Source organism: Micromys minutus (genome assembly GCF_963924665.1).
Source record: "Micromys minutus genome assembly, chromosome: 10".
Classification (NCBI taxonomy): domain Eukaryota; kingdom Metazoa; phylum Chordata; class Mammalia; order Rodentia; family Muridae; genus Micromys; species Micromys minutus.
This window is the reverse complement of record NC_137979.1, coordinates 42,025,543-42,053,094: the sequence shown is the minus strand read 5'-3', so window position 1 is coordinate 42,053,094 and position 27,552 is coordinate 42,025,543. Positions and strand designations below refer to the sequence as shown.

General features: G+C 52.3%; 2 protein-coding genes across 4 annotated transcripts; one reads left to right on the top strand and one right to left on the bottom strand.

Moving 5' to 3' along the window:
• The first annotated feature begins 1,538 nt into the window (after positions 1-1,538).
• On the top strand, positions 1,539-15,932 carry PDK2 (pyruvate dehydrogenase kinase 2). Its single transcript, XM_080924552.1, has 11 exons — positions 1,539-1,784; positions 3,447-3,588; positions 10,194-10,265; positions 10,715-10,899; positions 12,138-12,227; positions 12,435-12,512; positions 13,235-13,311; positions 13,431-13,529; positions 13,640-13,747; positions 14,260-14,373; positions 14,890-15,932. The coding sequence occupies exons 1-11, from the start codon at positions 1,667-1,669 to the stop codon at positions 15,028-15,030; spliced, it is 1,224 nt and encodes a 407-aa protein (XP_080780678.1). The 5' UTR covers positions 1,539-1,666; the 3' UTR covers positions 15,031-15,932.
• A 1,572-nt stretch (positions 15,933-17,504) lies between these two features.
• SAMD14 (sterile alpha motif domain containing 14) lies at positions 17,505-27,238 on the bottom strand (the record flags this gene model as incomplete). 3 transcript variants are annotated; one of them, XM_080923022.1, is made up of 9 exons in its annotated part: positions 17,505-17,660; positions 18,319-18,474; positions 18,564-18,683; positions 20,121-20,280; positions 20,361-20,435; positions 20,535-20,622; positions 21,579-21,867; positions 22,236-22,408; positions 27,196-27,238. In XM_080923022.1, 9 exons carry the CDS (start codon positions 27,236-27,238, stop codon positions 17,505-17,507), a joined length of 1,260 nt encoding a protein of 419 aa, XP_080779148.1. The 3 variants fall into 3 exon arrangements, with proteins under 3 accessions (XP_080779148.1, XP_080779147.1, XP_080779149.1); XM_080923021.1 differs by having other exon boundaries at positions 20,031-20,280; positions 22,242-22,408; XM_080923023.1 differs by having other exon boundaries at positions 22,242-22,408.
• Positions 27,239-27,552: the final 314 nt, after the last annotated feature.

Genomic DNA, 27,552 nt, shown 5'->3' with positions numbered 1-27,552 from the left:
CATCAATACTTTATTTTTAAGGCTCTGAGTAGGGAACCAACAAGGTTCAACTTGTCATTGAGAATGCTTGCCAATTTTGTTTTCCTGTCTATAAAATGGAGGAAATGATATAATAATCCAGGCAGACAGTGCCTGGCACACAGCATTATGATGTCCATGGTGAATTCTTGTTTTGTGTTGGCTATAGTTATATTCTGTTATAACCTGCAGTGAGTGTGTGTGTGTGTGTGTGTGTGTGTGTGTGTGTGTGTGAGTGATTGGGGATCAAACTCATAGTCTTGCACATTCTAGGAAAACACTCTACCACTAAGTTACTACCAGCTCAACCCTACCTCCTCTCCCTCTATGAGAAAAGATCTTATTAAACTATCCAGGCTGTACTTGAACTCACACTACCCCAGGCGGGCCTTGATCAGAACTCCAAAAGAAGCCCCAGGACCTATTTGATTCTGCCTGTGCTTCGCAGAGGTGTGGTGAAGGTGGGTAAAACCATTTATACTATATAATCTGTAAGAAAGAACTAAGAAACCTAAGAAGCCTCAGAAAGTGGGGAACATTCCAAGTTTTACCAAAAGAGGGCGCATGACATTTCGCGAGAAAGAGGCAGGGAACTGCTAGGAAGACTGGGCTGGGCTTCGGAGCCACTAAGATTCCTTAGCTCCGGGGGACTCGCAGTTAGGAAGCCAGCCGGACAGTTATCATCTCAGGTTAGGTGCACAGAAGGTTTCCTTCTCGGGTGGTTGCGCAAGACGCGCAAGGTTTTATGTTCAGTCAAACGAGCCAGGTAATAATAAAATGGAACTTCCTAAAATTAGCACTGCCCCCGCCTCTGCCAGTCCTGAGGGGTTTGGGTCCGGCTGTTTTTGTTTTTCAAGTGCCAGAGATCAATACAGGGCTTCCTGCATGCTGAATAAGTGTCATGCCCTCTGACCTATACACCCACCCTAATTTTGGACGTTTTTTCAAAGAAAAGAAAAAAGAAAACTTCACTTTTCCTGGGCCTCTTTGATATTTATGGAAGTCAGCGAGTTGCACGCATGTAGTATATAAGCTTGCATCCTGGTTCCAGATTTTGCAAGTGTTCATTCAGAGTCCATCACAGGAGAAACCTCTATGAGCCCCCTATAGTAGAACAGCTAAGCAGGTTGTCGGGTCAAACAGGTGCCTTTAGTAAAGGGACACGGCAGGGAAGGGAGGGTTTAAGAAGGAGACAGGGGAATGAACCAGGGAAAAGCAAGAGCAGAAGGTCAAACGAAGGGTTAGCGGGACTCCGGGGAAGAAGGGGTTAACCCAGGGCTCGCCCCTAATAAGTCTACGGTAGTTGGCGACGGGAGGCGGGACTTGAGCACAGCCCTGGAAAACAACAGGCCTTCTCCAGCACCTTCACGGTTAAGGGGGTGGGCCCCGAGGAGAGCCACGTGTCGAAGCGCAAGGCTATTGGTTCTCCCGGAGTTGTTTGTGCGCGACCATTGGCGACGTCGGGGCGCCAGGACAAGCCGATTGGCTAGGCGTTGGAGGCACCGCCAGGGCAAGGGTAGGGAGGAGGCGGCCGAAGCTTGTCTCCCGGCTGAGCTGGGCTGAGCTGGGCCGTGCGGAGGGCCGGTGCCAGCGCCTCCAGTCCCGGGACAGCAGCGGGAGCCAAGCCCGAGCCGCAGGCACCGTCGCCATGCGCTGGGTCCGGGCGCTGTTGAAGAATGCGTCCCTGGCAGGGGCGCCCAAGTACATCGAGCACTTCAGCAAGTTCTCCCCGTCCCCGCTGTCCATGAAGCAGTTTCTAGACTTCGGTACGGAGTCGGCGTAGGCGGGCACCAGGGGCGGTGGGCGCGGGGAAGGAGACCCTGGCAATGAGAGGTTAACGTCTGAGGAAGAGGTCCTGGGTGACAGACGGGTTGGCTTGGAAGAGTATGAGCAGGAATGGGTAAACGGGCGAGGCAAGCCTGGCTTCCCACAAAGAGTTAAGAGTGCCCACTTCACAGTTAACTAAGAATGGGGGCGCGGAGAAAGCGTTGCGGGGGGGGGGGAGGTTCGTGGAGTGTAAGAGGCAGCGAGGGTATAGAACCGCATCCAAACATGATAGAGTTAGTCGGGGATCTCGGCCACTGAGAGTGGGCGGCCAGGAGTAAACAGGGGACATGCTGCTGGGAGTGCTAAGGAGATTCAGTCATGTGGAAGACCTGTGTTGTGCACGAAGGGTGGGGAATTTCTGGACACAACAAGGGAGAAATGCCGAGGCAGGTGGGAAGGGGGGCCCTTGAGTAGGAGGTGCTAACAAGAGGAGCTCCCCTGACTGGTGATCCTCCACCCCACAGCAGCTGCCCACTGGGCAAGGACACTTGAAGATCAAATCTGGTCTGGCCTGGCAGCAGTTCCAAGCTGGGCAAAGCCCAACTTACCATGAAGTAGTCAGGTGGCTTGCACCCTCCCATGGCTATCCCTGGCTTTCTGAAGATCACCTACTCAGTGTTCTGAGAGTAGAGGTGGCATTGGGGGCAGAGAAAGCTGTGCCAAGTGGTGGATGGAGACATTGTGTGGCCATGGCAGTCCCGTGGTGCCAGCTAGAGACATTGTGTGACCATGGCAGTCCCGTGGTGCCAGCTAGTGATCGGGAGTGGGTCCAGGTCTTTCAAAAGTTGTCTGTGTCACAGGACAGGGAGATGGCAGACAAGACTTGGGCACCTGTTCTCTAGGATGTGCCTTCGTTTCTCCCTGTTCGGTTAGAGTTGTGAGCTTTGGGTATGTAGGAAGTCCTCTAGGGCCCAATCCAAGTCACAGCAAAGGCACAGCTAGAAGGAGCTCACAATAGTCCAGTCCCCATGTATGGGAAAAACTGGTGCTGATCTACAGTAAATCTCAGAAGTAAGGCCTAGTTTTGATCATGGGTCTCCTGTCTCTAGATTGACACTGCTCATTCCTCTACTTCCTTATTCATCTTGACCCTGGACCAGCGTCTCCATTTGCCTCACAGATGGTCATCAACATGGCCAATTCCACATTGGCATTCATCTGTTTCCTCAGCCTGGATGACAGGGCCTGCCTCAGGGATAATGCTGAGTTCCTACAGTCCTGGGAACCTAGTCCTAGCACCCCAAGGAGGGAAGGTTTTCTTAGGTATCCCTGTGCCCCAGGCCAGTTCCCTAGGATCAGTGCCTACCTACAGAGATGGACAGTGAAGTGAATTAGGCCAGAGCAGTTTACAGTGAGCCCTTGGAACATCTTGTTTCCCTGGTTAAAACGAACAGGGTTTTAACTGAGGGTCAGTGGGTGATACATTCTGTTCCTGAAGTACCATCCTGATGACAGGATGTCTGGGGAAGGACTACAAGTGCTAGGAGGTCTGCCTTGCTGTATGCCACAGATAGGTCCTATGGTCATTTCAGCCCAGTCTCCACGTGTGCAACAGTTCCCACGGTTTGCAGCTATTGATTGACCTCTCTTTCAACTCTCAGGATCCAGCAATGCCTGCGAGAAAACTTCGTTCACTTTCCTCAGGCAGGAGCTGCCCGTGCGCCTGGCCAACATCATGAAAGAGATCAACCTGCTTCCTGACCGGGTGCTGGGCACCCCGTCAGTGCAACTGGTGCAGAGCTGGTGAGGCCCCTCACATTCCACCACCCTTCCATCCTCACCACATTCCTCCGTCAAAAGCTAGGACAGAGGCAAGGCACGGTGGCCCCAAGAGGCTGCTGGAGAGTTACCCAGGATCACGTGGACATCCTCAGCTTGAGCAGGGACAAAGGTCAAGTTCAGTCTGTCTCACCATCCTACTTTCTCTGGGAACCTAGGGTCCATCCAAGAAAGCGCAGCTTTTATAGCAAGAGCAAAAGTCATGTTGACATCAGCAGTAATCCATGGCCTGCTCCTGGAGCCCATGGTCCTGTTTGTCAAAGTAACTTGGGAAAACAAGGGAAAAAAGATGAAGATTCAGTTGTCCAAGTGACAAATCTAATTGTCTTGAATTAAACACAGATAATACAGTCCTTTCCCAAAGAGTTCAGAGGGCAAGGGTCAAAAGTTTATTACAGGTAGCCGTAGTAGGCATGGAGCTGAGTAATTGGAGGCCACTAGCCAATAGCCTGACATGAAACGTAAACAAAGGCGTATCTGTCACTGGGCATGTCCCTGGCTGATCAGCAATAGACTTTTGTGACAATTGGCCAGGAGTCTAGTCATCAGGATTTGTAACGTGGAACAACTGAGGATTCCCTGGGGTTTGGGAGTTTGTGTCATACCTTTGGGTCCAGCACTGTCCTGTGTCTCAGCTGATGGCAGCGGCTGACCATGCACCTCCGTGATAAAAGCTGCCTTTGCCCTGGGCTCTTCCTCAGCAGCTGAAACCATAGATAAGGCAGGACTGTGGTACCAGCTTCTCATCCCAGCTCAGAGGCTGAGGTTGGACAATCATGATTGTAAGGGCAGCCTGAAGAACTTAGTCTCCAGATGAACAAAGGGCTCAGTGGGAAAGCAGATTCCTGGTATAGATGAGGCCCTGTGTTCAAGTCTCAGACACACACACACACACACACACACACACACACACACACTCACTCAGCATCGGCAACAGTTTCCCACAAGGAGCCCAAGGCATTTCTGGGAAATGGCCAAGATGGGCTGAACAAAAAGCAGTGCAAACCTGTGGAGGAGTCATGATCAGGGAAAGGCTGATTTATTTAACCAAATGACATTATAATGTCTCCCACTTACACAAGTGCCACATGTTCACTTTGACGCTTGTAAAACACAAAACAAAAAAAGATAGAATGTGTTCTCCATTATTTTCTTTTATACCAGCCCCCGCTAGGGTGTCCTGCAGTTTTTTTGATGGCCTTCCAGCATTGTGTCTGGGCATGGATATGTCTCTCTCTGTTTTATTCTAGAGAGACGGGCTCCAGTAAGGGATAGGGCTGTACACACCAGGCCGGGAACATTGTAGGTGTGCGGTGCATGCTAACTGACAGCACGAAGAAAACTGAGCAGGGTGGAGGCAATTCCTGTCTTCCTAGTGGTTGGCAGGTTGAAGCAGGAGGATAATGTGTTCCGGTGTTCACGACCAGCCTGCGCAACATAGTGAAACATGTCTGAAGACAAAACACATGGGAAAATTGAAAAGAATACACTCAAGGGCTTGGATACTCAGAACTAGAAAAGGAGGGGCTACAGATAGACCTGAGAAGGTGAGGGGTAGGTGGAGGGCAGGGTTTGAATTTTAGGTGGCCCAACTAAGTTACCTGTCACTGAGCCCTGCCCTAGGAGGTTCAAGACCTCTGAGCCAGTCTGCGTGTCTTCCCACAGGGTGGCAGGGCTTTGGGGAGGAAACAGAAGGTACCATCTGTTCTCCCAGCCCTCCTCCAGTCTGTCCAGCTGACTGGCTTGGCTGACTCACCAGCTGGTCCCTGACACCATGACAAGATTTCTTAGACCCCTCCCAAGAAACTGTTCTAAGGCAGCCGGGAAGGTTGACAAATAGAGGGCTGGAGGAGGGCAGGGGTTTGCTGGACTCCCACCTGTGACACGGAGGTTAGTTTGACTTATTCTTCTCTCCTCCCCCCCACCCCGCCCCACACACAAATGCCAGGGCACAGCAGAGGGGTCGAGTCAGAGAAAACACGTCTCCAGCAGATGATTCAGCATGCAGGAGAGCATGCCAAGGGGTTCCTTGTCATGCACTAAAGAGAGCCACTGAGGGGGTTCGCAAAGCCAGTAGGCCTCAGTCACAGCAAGGGACGCTAAAATGGTAGAGCGGGAAGGCCGTGCTGGCAGGACTGGGTGTTTTCTATGACAGACTGCAGTTTTCTTCTGGGATAAACTCAAGGGGGCTGGGGTGGTGGAATGGTGGAGGTGAGCAGGGCCTTCAGGAGAAGAATGCTTGACTTCACAGGGAGCCTGGGAAGAGGGCCACTAGCCTGAGTCTGACGAACAGAGTGCAGAACCTCTCCTTGGGGATGTGGGTGAGGGGTGTGCAGAGGCAGGGAGCTGTTGGTAGCACGGTAGTTAATACACAGTCATAGTTAATGGAGCGCTAAAGGCCTGGGCTGGCGCTCAAACTGATGACTTTTCCCAGTTCAAAATAAACCAGATCAACTCTTAGCTGCTCAGACTTGGAGTAATGGGCCATAATTTGGGGTTTGCTGGAAGTTGGGGCTGCCCCCTAGGCTTGGCAACAGCATGTCTGTGACATATGTGACTTGGAGTCTTGATAGGTACCCCTCCAGAGCAGTAGGCCTTTCCTAGGCTCAGCTTCCTGGCCTGTATAGTGGGGTCTCACTATATGCTGTTTCTCAGAGTCCTATATTACTGAGAGTATGAAACACATTGTCTTTGTTAGGGTTACCATTGCTGTGACCATGACCAAGAGCATGAAGAGGCAAAGGTTTATTTGGTGTGTACTTTCACATCATACTCCATCACTGAAGGAAGTCAGTACTAGATTGCTTCCTGTGGCATGCTTAGCTTACTTTCTTATAGGACCCAGGACCACGAGCCCACGGCTGGCACCACCCAAATGAGCTAGACCCTCCTGCATCAACCACTAATGAAGAAAATGCTCTATAGACTTCCCCACAGCCCAGTGTTCTGGAGGCATTTTCTCATTTGAGGGTCCCTCCTCTTTGATGACTCTCATTTGTGTCAAGCTGACATGAAACTAGCCAACACACATGTCAAGAGCAGTACCAGCCGAAGCCCCATGCTTCTGGGCAGCTGTACCTGCAGGTCAAAGGTGCTGCAGTGATCTCAGAGGTCTCAGAGGCAATGCAGCAGTAAGAACCAAGGATAGACTCCTCTCAAAGACTAACACACATGAGGGCTTGTGGAACATCAGGGGTCCCTCTGTTTGCTAACACAGATGGTCTTGTAATCTTTATGACTTCCCCTCCAAGTGGGTCTCCTCCTCATCTCCAGATGAGAGATGGAGGCTCAGGAAGTAGAAAATCTTGGCTAAGGTTGGTTAGGGAGTCCTGGTGCATGTGGGATTCAGGTCCAGGCCTTGGGTTCTGGAGACTGTATTTGAGGGACAGGAAGAAGGATTTCTATGGGGTCATGCTGCAGGGCAATGATCTTCACGTTCCCATGCAAGTAAGTAGGCCTCACCTACAAAATGGAATGTCTCTTAGTGCTACCAGGGTGCCCAGGAGTTTCCAGTGGACCCCATCAAGAGGAAGACTACCTGAATAGGTGTAGGCAGGTGGGAGGGTGCTTCCCCAAACACAGCCAGTGAGCCACTGCTGTCACCGGGTTTTGTAGAGTTGTAAGGGGTGTGTGGGAGTGGATGATTCAGCAGGTACGTGTGTATGTGTGTGAGAGTGAACATCCTCCTTCCTGGCTTGTCCACAAGGTATGTGGACCCCAGGCCCTGCCTGTGACAAGTCCCACTCCTACCCCACAAAAGCCAGCCAGCCCCTGTCTCAAACAGAATGAGAGGCAGAAGGTCCACAGACAAGAGGTAGAGTCTGCATTAATACTAGCCTGTCCCTCAGTCCAGCAGCCCACCTGACCCAATAGTCTCACAGGGAGGGATCCCCAAGGTAATTTTAAAGCTAAGCCCTACCTGACCCTGAGCTTCTAGCTGTGAACCTCATTTTACAGTTGGGCTGGAGGATCCCAGTGGCCTTCAGTGAATAGCCAGTGTCCAAACCCAAGCCTGCTGCCCATTCAGAGAGTAACACAGATGTGGGATATTTCTGCCCTCTCCCTCCGTGCAGGTGGCCACCTTCTGTGACTGCCATCTGGTTCACACCATTGTCCTCAGCAGCTGTTGATGCTGGTACACACCCACAGACGCTTACTCTTTAGTATACACTTACTCCTGTGGCTCAGCAGTCTCTTTACTCCCACACTGCAGGTGGCCGCATGCCCTCCTCCCTCTCCTGGTTCTACTTCCCGCCTCTCCCCTCAGGCCTGCATTCCACTTCCTGGAGGGTATTAGCTAGGGAGAGTGTGTCTCTGTGTTATCTTGGGGCATTGGATACACTAGATTTTATCAAGGAGGAGGAGAGTAGGTTAGACCCTAGGCCTCCCTCTCTCAACCTGAACACACACCGGGTCCTTAGCTCTGGAGAAGGGCTACCTCAGAGCTAACATACCACCCCAATGTCTCTCTCTGGAGGATCCAGCTGTATCCTAGGGTGACATGGAAGGCCAGGCCCACTGGCACCTCAGGGCTAGAACCAAGGCCCCTAAGCAAAACCTCCCATGTTCTTCCCTGGAGAACCAGGAGTATACCCAGCATCATTTCCCTATGGAGACTAGCCCTTTGAGGAGCAGCCAGGGATGTGAGTCCCCAGCTGTCCCCTCAGTAACCCCGACAGTACTACCTTTATCAACATATCCAGGTGGCCCTTGCTCCAATGTCAGTGGTCATGTAACCAGTTTAATTTCTTGAAAGTTCACTGTACAGTCCTGCCTGGGCTTTGAGTGGGACCCTGCCCATTCCTGCCTCTGGGCATGCACAGAGCCTCCTACTTCTGACCCTCTGTCTTCCTGCCCCTTACCATGGATCTTGTGAAAGGATCATGTGGCCCACCCTCCAACTGCTCCCTCACCTCTTGCTGCCTCCCCACATTCACTTGTAGCCTCGCTCCCAAGTCCCCCTCTCCTTCAAAGCCCCTTCGGCTATTTGTGATGAAAGGCCCTGTGTGGGCCTCTGAGCCCAGGTAGGCAGCAGTGGTCAGGCCATAAAAGTAGCTCAGTGAACGTCAGCTGTCATGCCTCTCTAAGGAGACCAAGGTGGTCCTGATGCAGATTTCCAGGGGGAAGGCGGTCGGTCAGGAAGCCCGGTCTCTTCATTAATCCTCTCCACAGCTAGCCTGAAAGAAGAGCAATTCCAGTAGCTATTGTGTTGGGTTCTGGCTGGGAAGAACAGGAAGGAGCCCCAGACCAAGCCTGTTCCTGTTCCTGGTAGTGGAATAGCCTAAAGCAAGGCAGTAGCGGAGCTGAACAGGTGTCCTCAGCTGGTGGCAGGTTTTGAGTGACCATTGCTCAGAGTGTTCTCCGTGTAGTGAGAGGTAAGGATAAGAACTCCCACCTTTCCTAGTGAGGAAACAAGCCCAGAGTAGGTCCGTAGCTAACCCAGGGCCACACCGGAACCCAGGAGACCCTGAAAAAGAGCAGTTTGCGGAGGGTGTGGTGAGATCCGGAGCAGTGGCAACCCTGTCAGTGGTGGCAGGAGTTCTGGAGACCCACAAGGCTTTGCTGTATGCCCACACAGTTGGGACACTGCTCCGGGACTCACTCCTTCCTCTCTCTTCAGAGCTCTGGATGCTTTGGCATAGGTCCTAACCTGGAGTCTCCGAGGCAGCACTGGGCCTCAGGAGCTCACCATGACAGGACTCCAGGGCCTCAGACCAGAAGTATTTCTGCCATAGGGAACAGAGGAAGGCTGGTCCTTTCACAGTTCCAGAACAAGATACAGGCTGGGCATGCCTGTAGGGAAAGTGAAGTCATGGCTCAGTCCGGCAAGGGGACAGTGACACTAAATTGGCGCCATCTAATGCCTCAGGCAGACTTACCTCACCTGCAGAAACTCAAGGTACAGGCCCCATGGTCTTTATTCATTAACCTTTCCTGGTTGGAGAGGAGACCTGCCCCTCCCACCAGGCCTACAGGGGGAACACACAGCAGGGTGCATCCACTCCCACTCTGCTCATTGGCTTTGCAGGGCAGAATGAGCCTCCCAGGTCCTACCCAAGGCACAGGGAGTGCTTACTGTGGCCACACCTTTGTAAACTGGGGTCTTCCCTAGATCACCCTGGGAGAAGTCCTGTGCCAGTAGCTGGCCTGCCCGCTGAACCCGTTGTCCGCTAGAAGCCTTAGCCCCTATGGGAGATACCAGGATTTGGTCAGGAAAGGGGCTCAGCAAGGCAGGTAGATGTCTGAGCCCTCTGTTACTGTCGTCTTTGGGACAGCTGGGCCTCAGACCCCTGTTCTCTCCAGCCTCTAGGAGGGAGTGATTTCCAGACCCTCCTAAAGTTGCTGTTAACAGGGTTCTGAAGCAAAGACATGCACTGTTAAGGGAACTAGCAAATTCGAGGTTTCTTTGTACAACTTTCTGGGCTGTCAGGGTGACCCAGAGCAAATGAAACAGGGAGTTGATTGTCAGCCAGTTCAGCTCCATGTGCTACCTACCATAACATCTGCGGGGCTGAGAGGGAGCATTGTGTAGTCTCAGCTGAGCTCACAACCCCTCTGCTCTCACACAGGTATGTCCAGAGTCTGCTGGACATCATGGAATTCCTGGACAAGGACCCTGAGGACCACCGGACCCTAAGCCAGTGAGTGAGCACCCTCTTTAGGGACAAGAAGGCAGGTACAGGCAAGGACAGCTTGGTCAGGGCCCCAAGGATGGAAGGCCAGCTGGGTGCAGAAAAAGGCCCCGCTTTTAGGGATATGCCAAGAAATAGGGAAGACAGACTACTTCTGGGAAATTCAGGTCTGCTGGAAAAGATGAAGATACTAATTATCAGTATGCCAAGAGGATGTGGGGGAAACCCTGCCCTTGGGAACAAACCCTCGGAGGAACCGAGAGCTCTAGCTGTGAACAGGAAGATGGACGGACATCTGGGACAGTAGGGGTGGGCTTTAGGCGGGCAAGCACCATGTGTCTATGGGGCTGGGAAAGACAGAAAAAAGAAGGGAACTGATAGACTATTGGGAAGAAAGGAGAGCCGGGGTGTCCCCAAGCCTGAGGCTGGGCAGAGGCAAATGTTTGCCTTCTCTGAAGGTTCACTGATGCCCTGGTCACCATCCGGAACCGGCACAATGACGTGGTGCCCACCATGGCGCAGGGAGTACTAGAATACAAGGACACCTATGGTGATGACCCTGTCTCCAACCAGAACATCCAGTACTTCTTGGACCGTTTCTACCTCAGCCGCATCTCCATCCGCATGCTTGTTAATCAGCACAGTGAGTTCTGGCTGCTTCAGAGAGGGCAAGGGGCCCTGGCAGGGCATGCCAAGTAGGGCACCGCCCCCTGACAAGGAAGCAGGGGTTCCCCACTTCAGCCACTGCGCCCAGAGGCCTAAGTGGCGTTCAGAAACTGAAGAGTGTGGCTTAAGTCAGGTGTGGTAGCGTATACTTACAATCCTAGCACTTGGGAAGCTGAGGCAGGAGGGATCATACGTTTGAGGCCAACCTCAAAAAAAGTAAGTAAATAAAACTTTTTAAAAAAGTAACTGGCTCCTAAAGTAAAGTACAACATAGAGTTGAAATATATTGCTTTAAATGTTTGTAAGTGAAAAACATGCTCTGTGTTCTGAAAACAGTTTTATTATTGTATTGGTTTATTTATGTATTTACTTGTGCACATGTGGTGGTCAGAGAACGTCTCTCCTTCCATCACCTGGGTCTTGGGGCCTGAACAAGTTGTCAGGCTTAGCGCAAGTACCTTTACCCCCGAGCCATGTTGTCAGACATTTACACGCCACCACCTACCCACCCACGTCCACGCCCAACACGTTAAAAACTCCATTGTATTAATAAAAAAAGTTTGTGGTTCACCATTCCTATTCAGAGTTTTCAGTGCTGGCTGACAAAGCATGGCCGTCTTAAGGGAGGTCTTTATGTTCAAGGAAAAGCAAGCTGGTGAAGCTTCTAGTGCTGTGTGAAGATAAGAAAGCAAAGTGTACATTTAAAGCTGGGCATAGTGGCGCATGCTTTAGATTCTAGTACTTGGGAGGGAGAAGCAAGCAGATCTCTATGAGTCCAAGGCCAGCCTGGTCTATAAGGCATGTTCCAGGACAACCAGGACTGATATACAGAAAAACTCTGTCATGAAAATACATACATATATACACACAACACACATACATACACACATACACATATATACTTACACATATGCAGACATACATACTTACACGTATACACACATATGCACATGTATATACACATATACATACATATACATATATACACATGTATACATACACACACACTTAACAAGGTATAATGTGGAAGGAGCCTATGGAAGGACTACTGTAGGACTCAGAGGCTCTGGAAGGCCTGAGCTAGGGGGAAACAAGACTTGGGGGGCACAGCATGGAACATACAGAGGCCTGCAGATGAGGTGAACGGGGGTGTTTAGGAAGACGGAGGATTAGCTCCTGTGAGCTAGCCGACAGTGCCATTCCCTCTGCCCACAGCCCTCATCTTTGATGGCAGCACCAACCCAGCCCACCCCAAACACATTGGCAGCATTGATCCCAACTGCAGCGTGTCTGATGTGGTGAAAGGTGAGCCCCCCACCACAGGCCTGGCCCATAAAGGAGCTTCAGGAACCCCTCCCAGATAACCAGGTCAGAGGGCAAGCCATTCCCAGTGGGTGGGGGGCCATGTCCCCATGGATTTCACATGTTAGTGATGTCCAATGTCAGTGTCAAAGGGACTGCTGCTGGGTCAGCCACCTTTGACCTGAGTGGTCCCGTCCTATCTTCTCTCAGATGCCTATGACATGGCTAAGCTCCTGTGTGACAAGTATTACATGGCTTCCCCTGACCTGGAGATCCAGGAAGTCAATGGTAAGCTAATGAGTGTGTGTATATGTGTATGTATGTATGTATGTGTACATATATGTGTGAATGTTTGTGTACATGTATGTGTACATGTATGTGTGCATGTTTGTGTACATATATGTGTGCATGTACCCATGCATGTGTTCAGAGCAATGGGGACAGGCCAGAGTAGGGGAGCTGTGGGTCAAACTCCCCTAGAGAGGAGCTACTCTGTATTATTGATTTTTTGGATAACTGCTCACCATTTGGCATATGCATCACGTAAAGAAAGCAGTCAAGACCCCTGTCCTTGCAGAGCATACATTCTTGGTGCTAGGAAGGTGGGGACCTGTGATAGGTGACCTCTGAACATGCAAATACACCAGCTAATTTGAAAACCTCAGAAGTGGCAGGAGGGACAGGGCCAGGACTACGGAGTGTGAGGAGGGACAAGATTACCTCCTCAGAACCCAAGAACCAGCAGCTTCATCAACAGATGCCATTGGGTGGTCAGAGCCGGGACCCACTCTCGGGCCTCCCATGCAGCTACAAGGAAGAAGCTGGGTTGAGTTGGGCCTTCCAAGGGTGACTAACTGTGGCGGCTTGGAACGGGTGCAGCCACTTAGCCACCTAGGCTAGGTACAGCTGAGGAGAGAGGGAAGAATATGAGTTGCAGGGTTGCACTATAGATAAGCTTGTGGGAGGTGACCTTGCTATGTGACCCCCGCTCTTGGTCTTCACTCCCACAGCCACCAACGCCACCCAGCCCATTCACATGGTCTATGTCCCCTCCCACCTCTACCACATGCTCTTTGAACTCTTCAAGGTAAGAAGGTTGCCCTTCTCAGGGGAGGCCGGCCGGGCAGGTTAGCCCTCAGCCCCCAACTTCAGCAGCACCTTTGGGGCTGGCTTCTCTCATTGCATCATCCTTTATTCCCTTCCCAGAATGCCATGCGGGCCACAGTGGAAAGCCATGAGTCCAGCCTCACGCTCCCCCCCATCAAGATCATGGTGGCCCTTGGTGAAGAAGATCTGTCCATCAAAGTATGTGATCCTTGGCTTGGCCATGGGAGGCTGTAGGGTGGGGGTGAGAGTAGAGTGAGAAGTGGAACAGATAACCTTGGAGGGTAGCTCACATGTCCCTTGTCTCCCAGATGAGCGACCGAGGTGGGGGTGTCCCCTTGAGGAAGATCGAGAGGCTCTTCAGCTACATGTACTCCACAGCTCCCACACCCCAGCCTGGCACTGGGGGTACCCCGCTGGTGAGATACCTTCCTCCAGTCTTTTGGCTCAGGCTTTTTAAACTTCCAAGCACACTCCATCGTTCCCGCCCCTCCCCCCATGGCTGTGTGACAACAGTCTCCTGTTGTGACTCTAGGGCTTCCCACCTCTCTGCCGCTTGCTAATAGCCCCCTGCCTGCTGATCATCCGCCCATCTGCCTAGCTGTCATTTATCTTCAGTCCTCTCTCCTCTCCTTCTCTACTGCATTGCTAATTGCTGTCAACTCTGTCCCTGCTCCTGTGGAACATCCTGCTTCTGTGGAACAGGCAGTCCTGAGCTTAGGGAATAGACTCTAAGGAGCTTTTAACCACCCAGGCCTCTGGGTAGAAATCTCCTGTCCAGCGTCTCTTCTTGCTTCCTCCAAAGTTCCCCTGCCTGCCACCTGCTCCCATCTGCTTCAGAAATGTCCCTTCTTCACCCCTACTCCAGCACTCCTGTTTGTCCCCAGTCCAGCATCCCTGGCTCACTTTATGACCTGTGGCTCCTCTGTAGGCTGGCTTTGGATATGGACTCCCCATTTCCCGCCTCTACGCCAAGTACTTCCAAGGGGACTTGCAGCTCTTCTCTATGGAGGGTTTTGGGACAGATGCTGTCATCTACCTGAAGGTGAGGCCTGCCAGGGATGAGCTTGCTGCTTGCAGGTTTCTACCCATCCCTCATCCTTCCTGGCTCCAGACACAGAGCTGAGCCTTGGCTCCTCAAGCACTGTAACTTTAATGTGATAGTCTGCTGCCGGGAGTCCAAGGTCTGCGAATAAGGCACCTCTTGTAAGGAACCATAGGCTGGAAGGAAGGGTACTTACAGATCTTGAGCTTTGGTTGAGAGGAATGCGCCTTGGTGTCAATAGGGATCACACAGCCCAGCCTCCTCCCCCTTGATCCTTTTTACCTCCCTGACCTTTGAGGGAACAGCTTCATGGAATGGGCCAGGGCAAGACACAGAAGGCTTTGACCCTTTTAGGGGCTTTTCTGGGTCTAGGGTAATGTCTCAGCTAATGTCTGGTTATGGGGCTGACTTAGACCTGGGTTAGAATTCCGGGGATGGAGACCGTCGGGGCCTGGGTGGGGAAGGGCAGTAAACTGGGACAAAGGCCAGCATGAGCCTGATGGCATTTCTTCCTAGGCCCTATCCACCGACTCAGTGGAGCGCCTGCCTGTCTATAACAAGTCTGCCTGGCGCCACTACCAGACCATCCAGGAGGCTGGTGACTGGTGTGTGCCCAGCACAGAGCCCAAGAACACATCGACGTATCGGGTCAGCTAGGAGCCTTCTCTTCCTGGCACCTGGGAGGATGCTGCCACCTTCGGATCCAGCCACCACAGGGACCTTCCCTTTGTATTCCCTGGGGTACAGGGGTGAAACTGGGTCTCCCTGATGGCCAGATCTGTCTTCATAGAAGTCTCAGTGGCCCATTTGTGGTGGTCCCTAAGTGACAATATGTCTCTATGGAGAAACCTAGGGGGTTTCCCTGGAGCCTGGTCTCCATGGTGATGCTTGAGGGTTTGGGATGGCTCTACCCGGTGGGGTGCCCCAGAAACACTTCTCCCAAGACCAGAGCTGTCCATTTTCTACCAGACACCCTGGGTCCCCTTCGCTGCCTGCATAGTTCTGGCCTTCTAAGTGTCTGCCCTTGCTTGCCTTATGCCCACACCCTGTACAGGCACATTGGGCTGGCTTCTTTGTCAGTACCGAGAAGGATGGAGTGCCCTCAAGTCTGGAGAGAGACTGGGGAGATAGGGTCCACCCCTGACTCCCATCCTTCAGCCTCTCTCTGTCTGTACTCTGGACACTAAAGTTGCAACTGAGAACTTGAGCGTGGGTAACAGTTCTCACCCAAGGCCCATGGAGAAAGCCTAAGGTAACCTGCCCCGAGGTGATCTTAGTAATGTTTATGCCGCTTCCTAAAGCCTGGCCTGGCATGTCCTCACATTCATACCTCCCCTGCCCAGTCTACACCCACCCTATCCTGCCTGAACTTCAGACCCCAACTGCCCTATGCCCACTATGTGTGCACAGGTGACTCATCCCTAGGACACCCTATGTACATAGCCAGTTTTGTAATCTCGGACGCCTCGCCCTTCCCCTCCGCACACAGGGGTTAAAGCCGTGTGCCCCTCCCAGTGGCTGGGATGGTGACAGTGACATCCACAGTAAATAGATGAAATGTGACTGGTGTCCGGCTTCCTTGCTGGGGGAGGGGATGTCCACACACACACACACACACACACACACAGCGCCTGTGAAGACTGGTTCTCTAGGACTAACCATACTCAGGACCTGGCCTAGCTGGCAAGCTGAGCATGCCACCAGGCAGGGCCACCTGCTCACCCACAACACCTGGCACCCCACCATCCAATGGTACTCAAGGCATAGTTAGACAGAAAGGTCACTGGTGTGTGGTAAGTATTTATTGAAAGAAGTTGATAACCATCTTCCCCCTTCACATGCAGGTGGGCACACTTGGCTCCTGGTGGCTTCAGGGACAGTCCGGCCTCCACCCTCCCCACCCAGTCTAGGAAGTGCCAATGCTCCCATACCTTAGTTTCCCTCTGAGGCCCCACTCCCAGTGAAGATGACTGAGCCCAAACACAGGGCCCTGGCCTTGAGCCATTTTCCTGGGCAGGAGAGAGGGAGTTAGCATGCAGGTCCTGCCCACCCCTCCAGGATACTGGGAGGGGTGGGGGTTTCTCATCAGAAACCTGGGCCCAGTAGTTACTGACCAGCACCCAAGAAGCTGGGTCAGCATGACACCTGGACCCTCTTATCTCTGAACATGTCCTACAAAGGACATGTGCCAGTCCCACCCAGGGCTGGCCCAGTCCCCTTCTGTAGCCTAGCAAACCTAAGCCAGCAGTGTATATCCACTCTAGGCCCACTGAGGCCTTGACACACCCACGGCACTTGAAAAGCCAACAAACCAATCTGGCAGTATACAGACCACCTTTAGTTAGTGCCTCTTCACCATCTAGGCACTAGTGGGGGAATGTCCTGTGTCCCCAACAGCTCCCATTTTTTCCTGTCCTCAAAGAAGGCTCAAGTACTCTCTAAAGTGGATTCTAGCTTTGTGAAAGGGTCAGAGACCCACCCCTGACCCACTGGGAGAGGAGCAGACCTGTGCACTGGAACCTGCAGGGTAGCGAAGGGGAAACAGAGCGAGCTCCCTTCTCCCCCTCTGCGGTCCCTACAGAGGCCAGCTTACCCTTCCCTGCTCACTTTTCTCTCCTCTGAGGAGGTATCTGAAAATCCATCCTGAGTGCTACTGGCAGTGCCCCTGGCCTTTCTGGGGAGAACCGTTCTCCAGCACACAGCCACCTTCAAGAGCCGAGGAGACACAGCTGTCTCCTGTCTCCAGTCGGGTTGCCCAGGCTACACTCAGCCTAGGAATCCTGGCTACGGTAGGACCTCTCCTGCTAGATCACTTCCTGCTCAGTGCCACTTTAGTCAGAGGGCGGAGGTTCAGCCTGAACCAGGTTCCTCTGGGCTCCACGTTTGCTGCATTCCTGGCCTCTGCCCTCGTCATCTGCCACCTGCTTCCCCTGGAAGTCTGCGCCAAAGAAGTCCTCAAATTGGGTTTATTACTGGGCCCTCCCCCTGGGGTCTCCCACCAGAGGACTCAGTCCAAACAGGGTGAGAGGGGGCCACGTGCTCCAAGAGCCTGGTGCCTAGACCCTGCCTCCCTGGTGAAGCCCACGCAGGTGGCTGCAAGTGCGCCGGGGTGCCAGCCCCGCCAGCCAGCCCTAGCTCTTCTTGGCCTCGTGCTCGCGGCGCCGCAGCTTCTCCCGCTGCCGTGCGGTCTTCTCCTGTGCCTTCCGTTCCTTCTCAGCAGCCGCTGCCAGCTCCTTCAACTTCCGCTTCACCAGTGCCCGGTCATGCGAATTGCTAAGCCCCAGGCTCTGGGAAGAAAACCAGAATGAAGGAAAGAGGCCCAGAGCACTGCTCAGCAGACCCACTGGAGTCTGCTCTTAAGCGTGGCCTTTGCCTAGGGATTGGGCCCCAAGCTAAGAGGAATGGCATGCACTAGCCATTTGCAACCCCATTCTTGCCTCTAGGTCCTCAGAATAGAGAGTGACTTGTTCAAGGTCACATGGCTAATCAGATAGGTCCTTCCCCACTTCAAGATTTCTTCTGGGGCTCTCCCTACTTCCCAGGACCTGCAGATGTTGGAGGTCACCTCTCTATACTGTCCACTCAGTACAGCACAGCCCTCTGGTAACTGGGCCCTGAGAATGAATATGGGATGGAGCTGACCAAGAAAAAGGCCTGGCTTCTCAACACCAGATGATAGTTCAAAGGTCAAGGTCAGCCTGAAGTCCCAGGTTGGAGCTAGAAGGTCAGATGGAAGTGGTGGGTTCGAGTTTCAAGTCAGACTGAGGTGATGCACTACCCTGCAAAAGTGGTACCTTACATAGAGGTCAGACAGGAGGTCAGAGGCTAGACAGGGAAAGGAAACCCCGGGTCAGTCCAGGAGGTAAGTCAGGGTCAAAAGTCAAGACGGGGCAGTCTCTATCTCAGTCTGGCTGGTCATCACATCACCTCTGCACTCTGACCCACCTTCAGTTTGCTTCCGTCCAGCTGCAGGAGCTGCGGCCCATCCACCTGCCGGGCAGCAAACTCGGCAGCGTACTGTTCCAGGCTGAGGCTGTGCAGCCACTGGCCCACCTGCTGGCTGGTCCAGTGTTGGACGGCAGGGAGGGACTCATCGAGGAACTGTGGTAGAGACGGGGAGAGTAAAGGGAGCCCGGGCCTGTGGCTTCCCCCATCCCACCCCCAGCAGGGACAAAGCCAGCCTCACTCACCTCATCTGAAGACTGGGACAACGTGTGGTAGGGATAGGAGCACTTGGTCTCCTGTCGAGGGCCACCGGGGATCTTGGGGCTGCTGCTGGGAGGTGTGGAGTCATCGCTCAGGGTAGATTCCTACACAGTAAGGGATGTGTGCCGGGTAGTGAGTTTACCTCCCACCCCCAAGCCTATCACCTGACCAGATGGGGCTGAAATACTGCACTAGCCAGCTGCTGTTCAGTGTTCCAGGACTATGAATTCAGAACTAGGCTGCCAGACACAGGCTCTGAGGACTGAAGGAACACATCAGAACCTGAGCCCTCTAGGAGGGAGGTGGCTACCTAGAGGACATGGTCCTAGCCTTAAGTTAGGCAGATGAATTATCATCAATGGAGGGGTCTAGGTGCTGGTTTCTGTAGGCAGCTAACCAGGATCCCCCACCCCCAGGCTGGAGTATGTGTCCCTGTAATATAAAATTCTTCTCCTGGGCTGGAGAGATGGCTCACAGGTTAAGAAAACTGGCTGCTCTTCTAGAGAACCAGAGTTCAATTCTCAGCAACCATAGCAGAACACTGTCTACACGATAAATCTTTAAAACAAAAACAAAAAACCAATTCTTCTCCTGGGCCCCTTGCATCCTGGTTAATGGGTACACCCATTGGCCTTGGATCTCTGTGAGGACTTGGGCTGTGTCTCACTCAGCGTGGTGTTCCCTGGGACCAGCATAAAGGGAGGGACTGAGAAAGAAAGGTGGTTAAAGTATAAAGCTGCACATCAGAAGGGCCCCTCCCTGAACCCCACAATTTCTGATTCTCCTAAGCCCTAGCACCATATGCAGCTGCACACATCTGTGGGCGAGTCGCATTTTCCTGAACCCCATTTACTCATCTGTACAGCGCAGGTGATGATGGTTAACGCCACACACAGCAGTGGGCTTTGTAAAGTACAGCGGTCTTTGTGGACATAAAGAGACTTTAGTATTGGTTGTGTCCATGGTTCTCCTTTCCTAGGGTCTGAAGCTTTTGCCCATCCCCTTATCTCCAAAACTTCCCATCATGCATGTGGCCAGCTCTTGAGGGTGCAGCCCAGACCTGACTCAGGCAGAAGCAAGGGTTCCTCAGACTGAGAGAGTGGGTAAGGGGGCTCAGTGTTCCCACAGGAGTGCTGAGCGTCAGAAGCACAATAAACAAACACATGAAATACAAATGGGTATGAAAGCATGAGCCATGAATTATGAAGCCAGAGAGTAGGTGCAAGTCATGAGTTACTGGGTGGCTCTGTGGAAGGACACTATGGGCCCCCCAAAAAACCTGGGTCCCAGTCCAAGCCATGATGAAGTATGTCCTTGTCATGAACCTAGAAGCCAGTGTGGGGCAAGAAAGTCCTGAGGTTACACACTGAGGAGGAAGGCACACTCTTGCAGTACCAGAACTAAGAAGGTTAAGGCAAGAGGATTTGTAGTCCCAGGCCAGCCTGGGCTACAGAGTAAGACTGCCTCAGAAGGGAAAGAGAAAGAAGGGAGGGAAGGAAGAATGGATGAGAAGGAGAAAAAGAATAAAGACCCAGGCTTACCTGGGAAGCTGACTTCTTGGGGCTGAAGCCCTCATGTTTGGGAGAACAGGTCGGGGAGGTGGTGCTCCCTGAGGAAGCAGAGCCCTTGCCGCTGTCTGTGAACCAGGAAAAGGGCAGGAATGGGGAGCCCCCTGTCCTTCCAGAGCCTTCTACAGACTCCCTGTGGAGAAAGCATCCAACGTGATCTGGGTGTCCAGGAGGGAATGGGAGCTGGGGGTAGGTGTCTTGGGTCCCTCTCACCTGCTGCCCATGGACAGGCGGTTGCTCCCCTTCTCCTTCCGGCTCTTGCTAGTGGATGCCCGGCGGAGAGTGACCCTGTAAGGAGGCAGGGAATTATATAAGTAGGGCATACCTGCCCACTTGGTGCTCTGACCCCAACAGCTCCAAAGACTTGCGAAACATGCCCCCACTCACCCTAGGTCCAGGAATTTCCTGCGAGTCTTCTTATCCAAGCCGATGGTGGGGCTGGCAGGCTCAGGGGGGCTGGCATCCCGGCTGTCATCTTTGAAAGAGAAGGGGAGGAAAACAGCGAACACAGTCATCTGCTGGCCTCCCGCTGCTGTCCGTGTAGGGTGGTAGATATTTCTTGACTTAGAACTAGGCCATTTGGCTCTAGGGTTCTTCATTAGCTGTATGACTGACTGTGCGTCTTATTTCAAGCAGAGATGCACCAATTTTACAGTATCTAATGGGAGCTGATGCCCCTCCCTCTTACAAACTGCAAAAGCATTGTACATCTAGAAGGTAGGACTTTCTGTTTCTCATCATCGTTGTTGTTTTGAGACAGGGTTTCTCTGTGTTGCCTTAGTTGTCCTGGAGCTCACTCTGTAGACCAGGCTGGCCTCAAATTCATAGAGATCTACCTGCTTCTTGCCTCCTAAGTGCTGGGATTAAAGATGTGCACCACCAACACCCAGCCAAAGGCAGGACTATTAACATTAATTAGTTCTTTTCTGAGATAGGGTCTCAATGAAACCCAAGATGCCCTGGAACTCCCTATGAGGCCTTGGCTTCTGATTCTCCTGTCTTCACCTCCTGAGTACTGGGAAGCCAGGGTACATGACTATCTGGTATTCTGCTGTGATATTCATGCTGCCTGCATGCTAGGCATACTACTGATTTTATCTTGGCCATTTTCTAACCAACCTTTTAATCTTGGCTCAAATGTTACCTCCTCAGGGAAGCGTTTCCAGTCAGGTGAGGACTGTGCATATTTCCTGCATAGCTTTTTATTACAGTTTGTACGTTAATTACGGGATGATTTGGTTGTTTCTTTCCTAAGCTACACGTCCCCAGAGGCCAAGGACTGTCTTTACAATCTGTTTGGGTCCAGCGACTCTAGCATACAGTAAGCTTCTTCTGTAAATAAAGAACGGAACCCCTGCAGCCACCCAACCGCCTGGCCTAGCTGCGCCTCCTATGCTCGTCGGCAGGGGGCGCTGCGCCCACCGGGCTCACCTTCGCTGTGGGGCTCTGCTCGAGGGTAGCGACGCACGAAGCTAGGGGAGCTATCAGAGGAGGGTGCGGAGCGCGGTGGCGAGCCGGAGGTGGCGGCCAGGCCCTCATGTGAGGCGGCGTTATGCAGGGGCCGGTACCGAGCGAGTGGCGAGGGCGGCGGCTCGTCCTCATCCAGACTGCGCCTCAAGCCTGGTGGCTCCAGGCAGAAAGAGCCGCTGGCTGGGGAGCCTGGGCCCGAGTGCAAGGGCGAGCGCAGCCGGTGCAGCGGGCTACCGCAGCCGTCGGTCACCTGGAAGAGAGGCAACGGTTCAGCTCCCCCTCCTCACTTCCCAGGGATGGAGGCCAGTTTCCCCCGTCGGCTGTACAGGAGCACTAAGGAAGCTCTGTTTCTTGGGGTCTGGAGAGCGGGTTTCCTCGGACCCGGGGCTGGAGAAATGGATGATCACATGAAGTGAAGACATACCGCTTCATTTGCACATCCCACAGTTAATGGGACTTCCCGAACTCGTCTAGTCTCACCTTTTCCTGTACAAGAAGGTACAAGAGCCAGAAGTGAACTGCTAACTGACCTTTGTCAGATCTCCAGGGGCACATTTCCCCGGAAGCACGAGGGAGGAAGTATAATCCAGGGGTAGGATGTGGGTGCGTGTATGTTACCCCAACCTTGCCTCCGGGCCCATCAGAGCCTTCACCGTCCTCAGCGGAGCTGGCACTGCCACGTAGCCTGGAGCGAGAAGGCCGGTGTCTCCGGCCCTTGGCCAGCAGCTGAGCTCTGGCTTTGTGTAAGCTGCTGTCCAGTCTGGTGGTCTCTGGTACAGCCAAGTCCAGGTCTGCAAATGGAGACCAGAGTCACCTCAGATGGGCCATCCTGACTCAACATCCCAGACACTTAGCTGGTGCTTGGGAGTACCACCCACTGTGCCTGTAGGTTGAAATTCGGGTCTCCCACAGTTGGGTTAGTCTCCTCACCCCACCTGCTATCACCAGCCTATGTGCAGACTCTCACAGAAGCAGGGGCAAAAGGAAGCACACCATGTGGACCCTAGAGTTAGAGTAAGAGTCGTCAAGCATTGGAAGTAAGTGGGAAGTAGGAAGTAGAAATTGAATCTCTGGGTGGTCAAGAAACAGCTTTGTAGGAACAAGGACTAGGAGAAAAGCTGTGGAGACCAGGGGGATGAAGAGGCATCTGCCCTGTACCCAATGCCATACACCTCACTATCCTCCTTAAAGCTACCTGGATTGGGGGTGAGGGCCACAGCATCTGGGGAGGAGCATTACAGCATCTGGGCCACATTTTAGGATCAAAGAAGGCAAGTCACAATTGGAGCCACTGACTAGTAACAGTCTGGCGTCTGAAGTGTGACTCTAGGAACAGTCCCTCCTGGTGACACTGCCTTGCTGTGCCACATTCAAGACTGTATTTAAGAACAGCAGTGTTCTTCATAACCACACACCAGCGTCAGACTCAGGAGCAAATTTCCCATAAGCCCTGCAGCTTCTTTCTTGGGTCCTGGGCTCTGCAGCCCAGTGCCAGGTTCTGCTAGGACTGGAAGGAAGAGTAGGCACCCTGCTGGGAGTGAAGAAAGCACTCACTTTTTGTCCACCTGCCTAGTAGGGCAGCAACATTCTTGGTCTTTCCCTGACGTAGGTACTGGGGTCTCCCCAGGCTTCAGGATGGGTCAAGATGTTCCTGTTCCTGTTTGCTTCTCTCTTAGTATCTCTGGGACCCCACTCCATCCTTCACACCTTCTGTCTTGCCTGCTCCTCTCTCATCTCTTGACATCCCAAAGGCACCCCTACTGAATGGTCACTTTGCCTATTCCAAGCCCAGACTACTCCACTAAATGTCAAACCTAAGCACAGAAGCTCCCGCCAGGAAACCTACAAACCACAGCCCCCCAGTGCCCCTCCCTCCCTTCTTCCCTCATTGGCTTGCTTTAATCAGACATCTTTCCCCCTAGACCAATGGTCTATCTACCCAAGTCATCCAGGTTGGGCAGCTCTGAGCTACACTTCTCTCCTCAGCCCTCCTAAATCCTGCTCTGAGAGCAGGCCATAAGGTGCATTGTGTTTTTCTCTCTGCTTCTGAGGATGTCTGAGGGTATTATTATTATTATTATTTAGCTATGTGTACATGTTGGAGGGCATATATATATTGGGATACAGATAGCCTCACAGTTCAGAAGAGGGTGTCAGATCCCCTGGAGGTGGAGTTACAGGGCTGTTGTGAGTGGGAACCTGCTCCAAACTGCCCGAGCTCTTAGGTGGTGTCAACGAAATATTGTTTATGAGTGAGCACACACAGGAATACGTGTGCACACACAGAGAGGAGTGGGGGAGGGGCTGCAGGGCGGGGGGGGGGAGGAGAAGAGAGGTCTAGATCTCTGCCACCTCCTCTCCCCTTTCCCACTTAGAGGATTTTTAACACAGCAGCCAGAGTGATCTTGATTTGATGTGTCAGCTCTGTCAGTCCCCTGCTCTGACTGTCTCATGCAGAATCAGACCCAGAGTTCCCCAAGTGGCCTTCTAGGTTCAGTCTGTGCCCCACTTACATCTCTGCGAGTTTGCCTCCGCCTCCTCCTCCCAGGCTTCCTCATAGGGACCCAGCCTGCACCTCAAAGCCTTTGCACATGACACCCCTCCATATACTCCAAAGGACCTGGTGTTCCCTATATCATGGGTCACCCTCTGGCATCCTAAATGTCTTTGTTGTTTACACTTTTTGCCTCTTTCCATCTGTTGACTCCATTAGGACAGAGTTTTCTGTCTGTGACTAGTGCAGAGCAGGTGCCTAGTGAATACTCTTTTAAAGGAAGAAGAGGGGCCCAGTGGTGGCCTGTATGCCTTTAATCCCAACACCCAGGAAGTAGAGGCAGGTGAATCCCTAAATTCAAAAGAAAGGGAAAAAGGGAGCTGGAGAGATGGCTCAGTGGTTAAGAGCACTAACTGCTCTTCCAGAGGTCCTGAGTTCAGTTCCCAGCAACCACATGGTGGCTCACAACCATCTATCATGGGATCTGATGCCCTCTTCTGATGTGTCTGATGATGGCTACAGTGTACTTACATATAATAAACAAATAAGTCCTGAGAGAGAGAGAGAGAGAGAGAGAGAGAGAGAGAGAGAGAGAGAGAGAGAGAGCACATCAGGAGCTACCCATTCAGGGAAATAATACAATACAGACTAGGGCTAGTAAACAGAACCGGGAGATTTTTCTAAGGAGAGGGCATGGCATAGCTCTGGGTGTGAGGTGTTAAGGGATAGCCTGATTGAAGAAGTAAATAGGCTCAGAGGCCATGCCGACTGTCCAAGGGTGTGGTGAGGGGCTGGGAGGGGACGGCTGATATCAAGATTACTCTTTTGGATCCAGATGTGACTCCCTTCAGTTCTGAAGAACTGCCTGGTGCCTCTGGAAGCAGCCAGGAGCCGGTAATAGCTCACACTGCTCTAAGTGCCTCACAATTACCGGCCATTGAAACCTCCTACAATCTTGGAGGATGGGATTTGGGATCCCCAGGGCAGCCTTAATTTGCCCAAGAGCATAAAGCTGGCAAGAGCTAGCTAGGGTCAAAGACAGGCAGACTGACTTGTTTGGAGGCAGCAGACAGATCAGCTGTGAACTTTCTGAACAGAGAAAGAGGCAAGATTGCATCTAAGCTGTCATTTACTGGGTGGAGAAACTAAACTCAGACAGAGAGGTTTGATCAGCTGTGTGGAGGAAGTCAATGTGGGATCCGGGTCTCCTGGTCTCTGGGCCAGTGCTCTGACCTCCTCTCCGCTCCTGGTGCCCAGCCACGTGGACCAGGGTGATGGGTCATTGCTTCACAGGCAACATGCTATCATCCACAGTGTGGACAGCAAAGGGTCTCCCGAGGCCTTTCGGGTCCAAGGCAAGGTGCAGCAGGTCTCACCAGAGCCCCTCAAACCCTTTTCCCATCTGTTCCCTTCCTTGCCTCCCCCCTCTGGGTTCTGGGCAGTGGGAGAGATGAATATTTAATTGTCTTCATATGAGGAAGCACTCCAGGCAGCGCCCAGCTACCTCAGCAGACGGGGAAAACAAGCAAGGATTGGTGAGGAGCCTGGGGTAAGAGGTGGGAATAGAGGAGAAAGAAAAGCTCCCCCCCCCAAGGGAAGCTCATCAAGGTTGGGATGGACCTGTGTAGAGTCAGCCTCAGAGATAAGGAAGTGTTGTGTGTGTGTGTGGGAGGGGCTACATAGAGGCTGTGGTGGGAAGCAGTATTCCCAAAGGGCCTGAGGTAACAATACTGGCAGGGACCAGGACTAGTGGTGATGACAGGAGGGAAGAGAAGAGGGAGGGAACAGAAGAGGCAGAGACTGGAGAAAGCTAGAGAAGCTGGAGCCCTGTGGCATCCCATGGGTAGGAGCCCCTTGGCGTTGTCCTCAGGAATCATCCACTCAAATCAAGATGGGGGACAGCTTTTCCACAACACAGCCACACAGCCTGCAGACAGCTCTGTCCTGGTGGGGTGATCTCCCAAAATGGTAGTGTGTACATGGACACCAGACGACGCTAAAGGCATGGAGGTGTGTGTGTGTGTTGGAGAAAATGTATGGCATCATAGGTGGAGTTAACAGAGGTTTAGCGCAGTGACCAAGGATGTGGGGTTCCCGATTCTGCCACTAATTTTCCATGTGCTTTATGTTTATTCGTGTGTGTATGTGTGTGTGTGTGTGTGTGTGTGTGTGTGTGTATGAGTGTCTGTGCATGAATGCATAGAAGCCAAACGTTGGTGGCCTCAATTCCTCTCCATCTGAGATTTTGAGACAGGGTCTCTCACTAAGCCTAGAGCTAACTGATTTGTTTATAAATGGCTAGGCATGAAGCCCCGGAGAATCTTTCTTCCTCTCTCCAACACTAGGGTTACAGGTGTGCACTGCTCAGTCATCTTTTATGTATGTATTATGTATGTATGTATGTATGTGTATGTATGTATGCATGCATGCATGTATGTATTTATTTATGGACAGGATTTTTCTATGTAAGCCTAGCTGTCCAGGAACTCTCTGTGTAGATGAGGCTAGCCTCAAACCCATAAAGATCCAGATCCACCTGCCTCTGCTTCGCAAGTACAGGAACTGAAGGCATGCGTCACCACATACACCTTAGGCTCAGTTTTTAAGTGGGTGTTTGGAACTGAACTCAAGTCTTAATGCTGTCATATTATTTTTAAAAAATATTATTATGATTAGTGTGTACTTGAGAGTGCGTATATGAGTGTGCATGTCAGAGCATGTATGTGGAGGTCAGAGGATAACTTTGTGGAGCTGAGTCTCTCCTTCCACTTTCATATGAGCGGGGATTCAAACTCTGGCTACTCAGATAAAGCCTTCAAATGCTGCACCACCTCACTAGTCTCCACATGACCTTAAAAGCAGGTCACACCAGTATCTGCACCTTACACACCCTTGTCTGTACATCTAACATTATTTTGAAAATTAAACGATACACTGCCTATGAGATCACTCATTCACCATGGACTGAAGAACCCTAGGCATCCTATCTGTCCCCTCCCACCCACAACACAATGGCCACTAGACTAGAAGGAAGGGCTCCATGGCTAAGGCTAGAGGCTAGACACAGAGTCACACAGTACTTACCAAAAACTTCATCCACAGGTTCTCGGAGCTTTGAGGAAGCCATGACTCAAGAGAGCTGGGAAGGACAAAAAGGAGAGAGAGGGAGGGAGACAGAGAAAGAGAGAGAGAGAGAGAGAGATTCTGCATAAATGGCTCCAGTTGGCTAAGGCAGTAAAGATTCAATAGCTTTTAGCTTCCTGCCCACCCACTGTTTTCCTTTACAAAGTGCTCTTCCTCTGGCCCTTGGAAGAGAAGCCTGTGGGGGCTGAGGCAGGAGACGTTGTCAGGAAAGCCTTAGCAAAGCCAATCAGGACATAGCCAGCTTCGGTGAGCTGGGACCAGCTACATCAAGGCCCTCCAATCACTAGCCTTCAACAC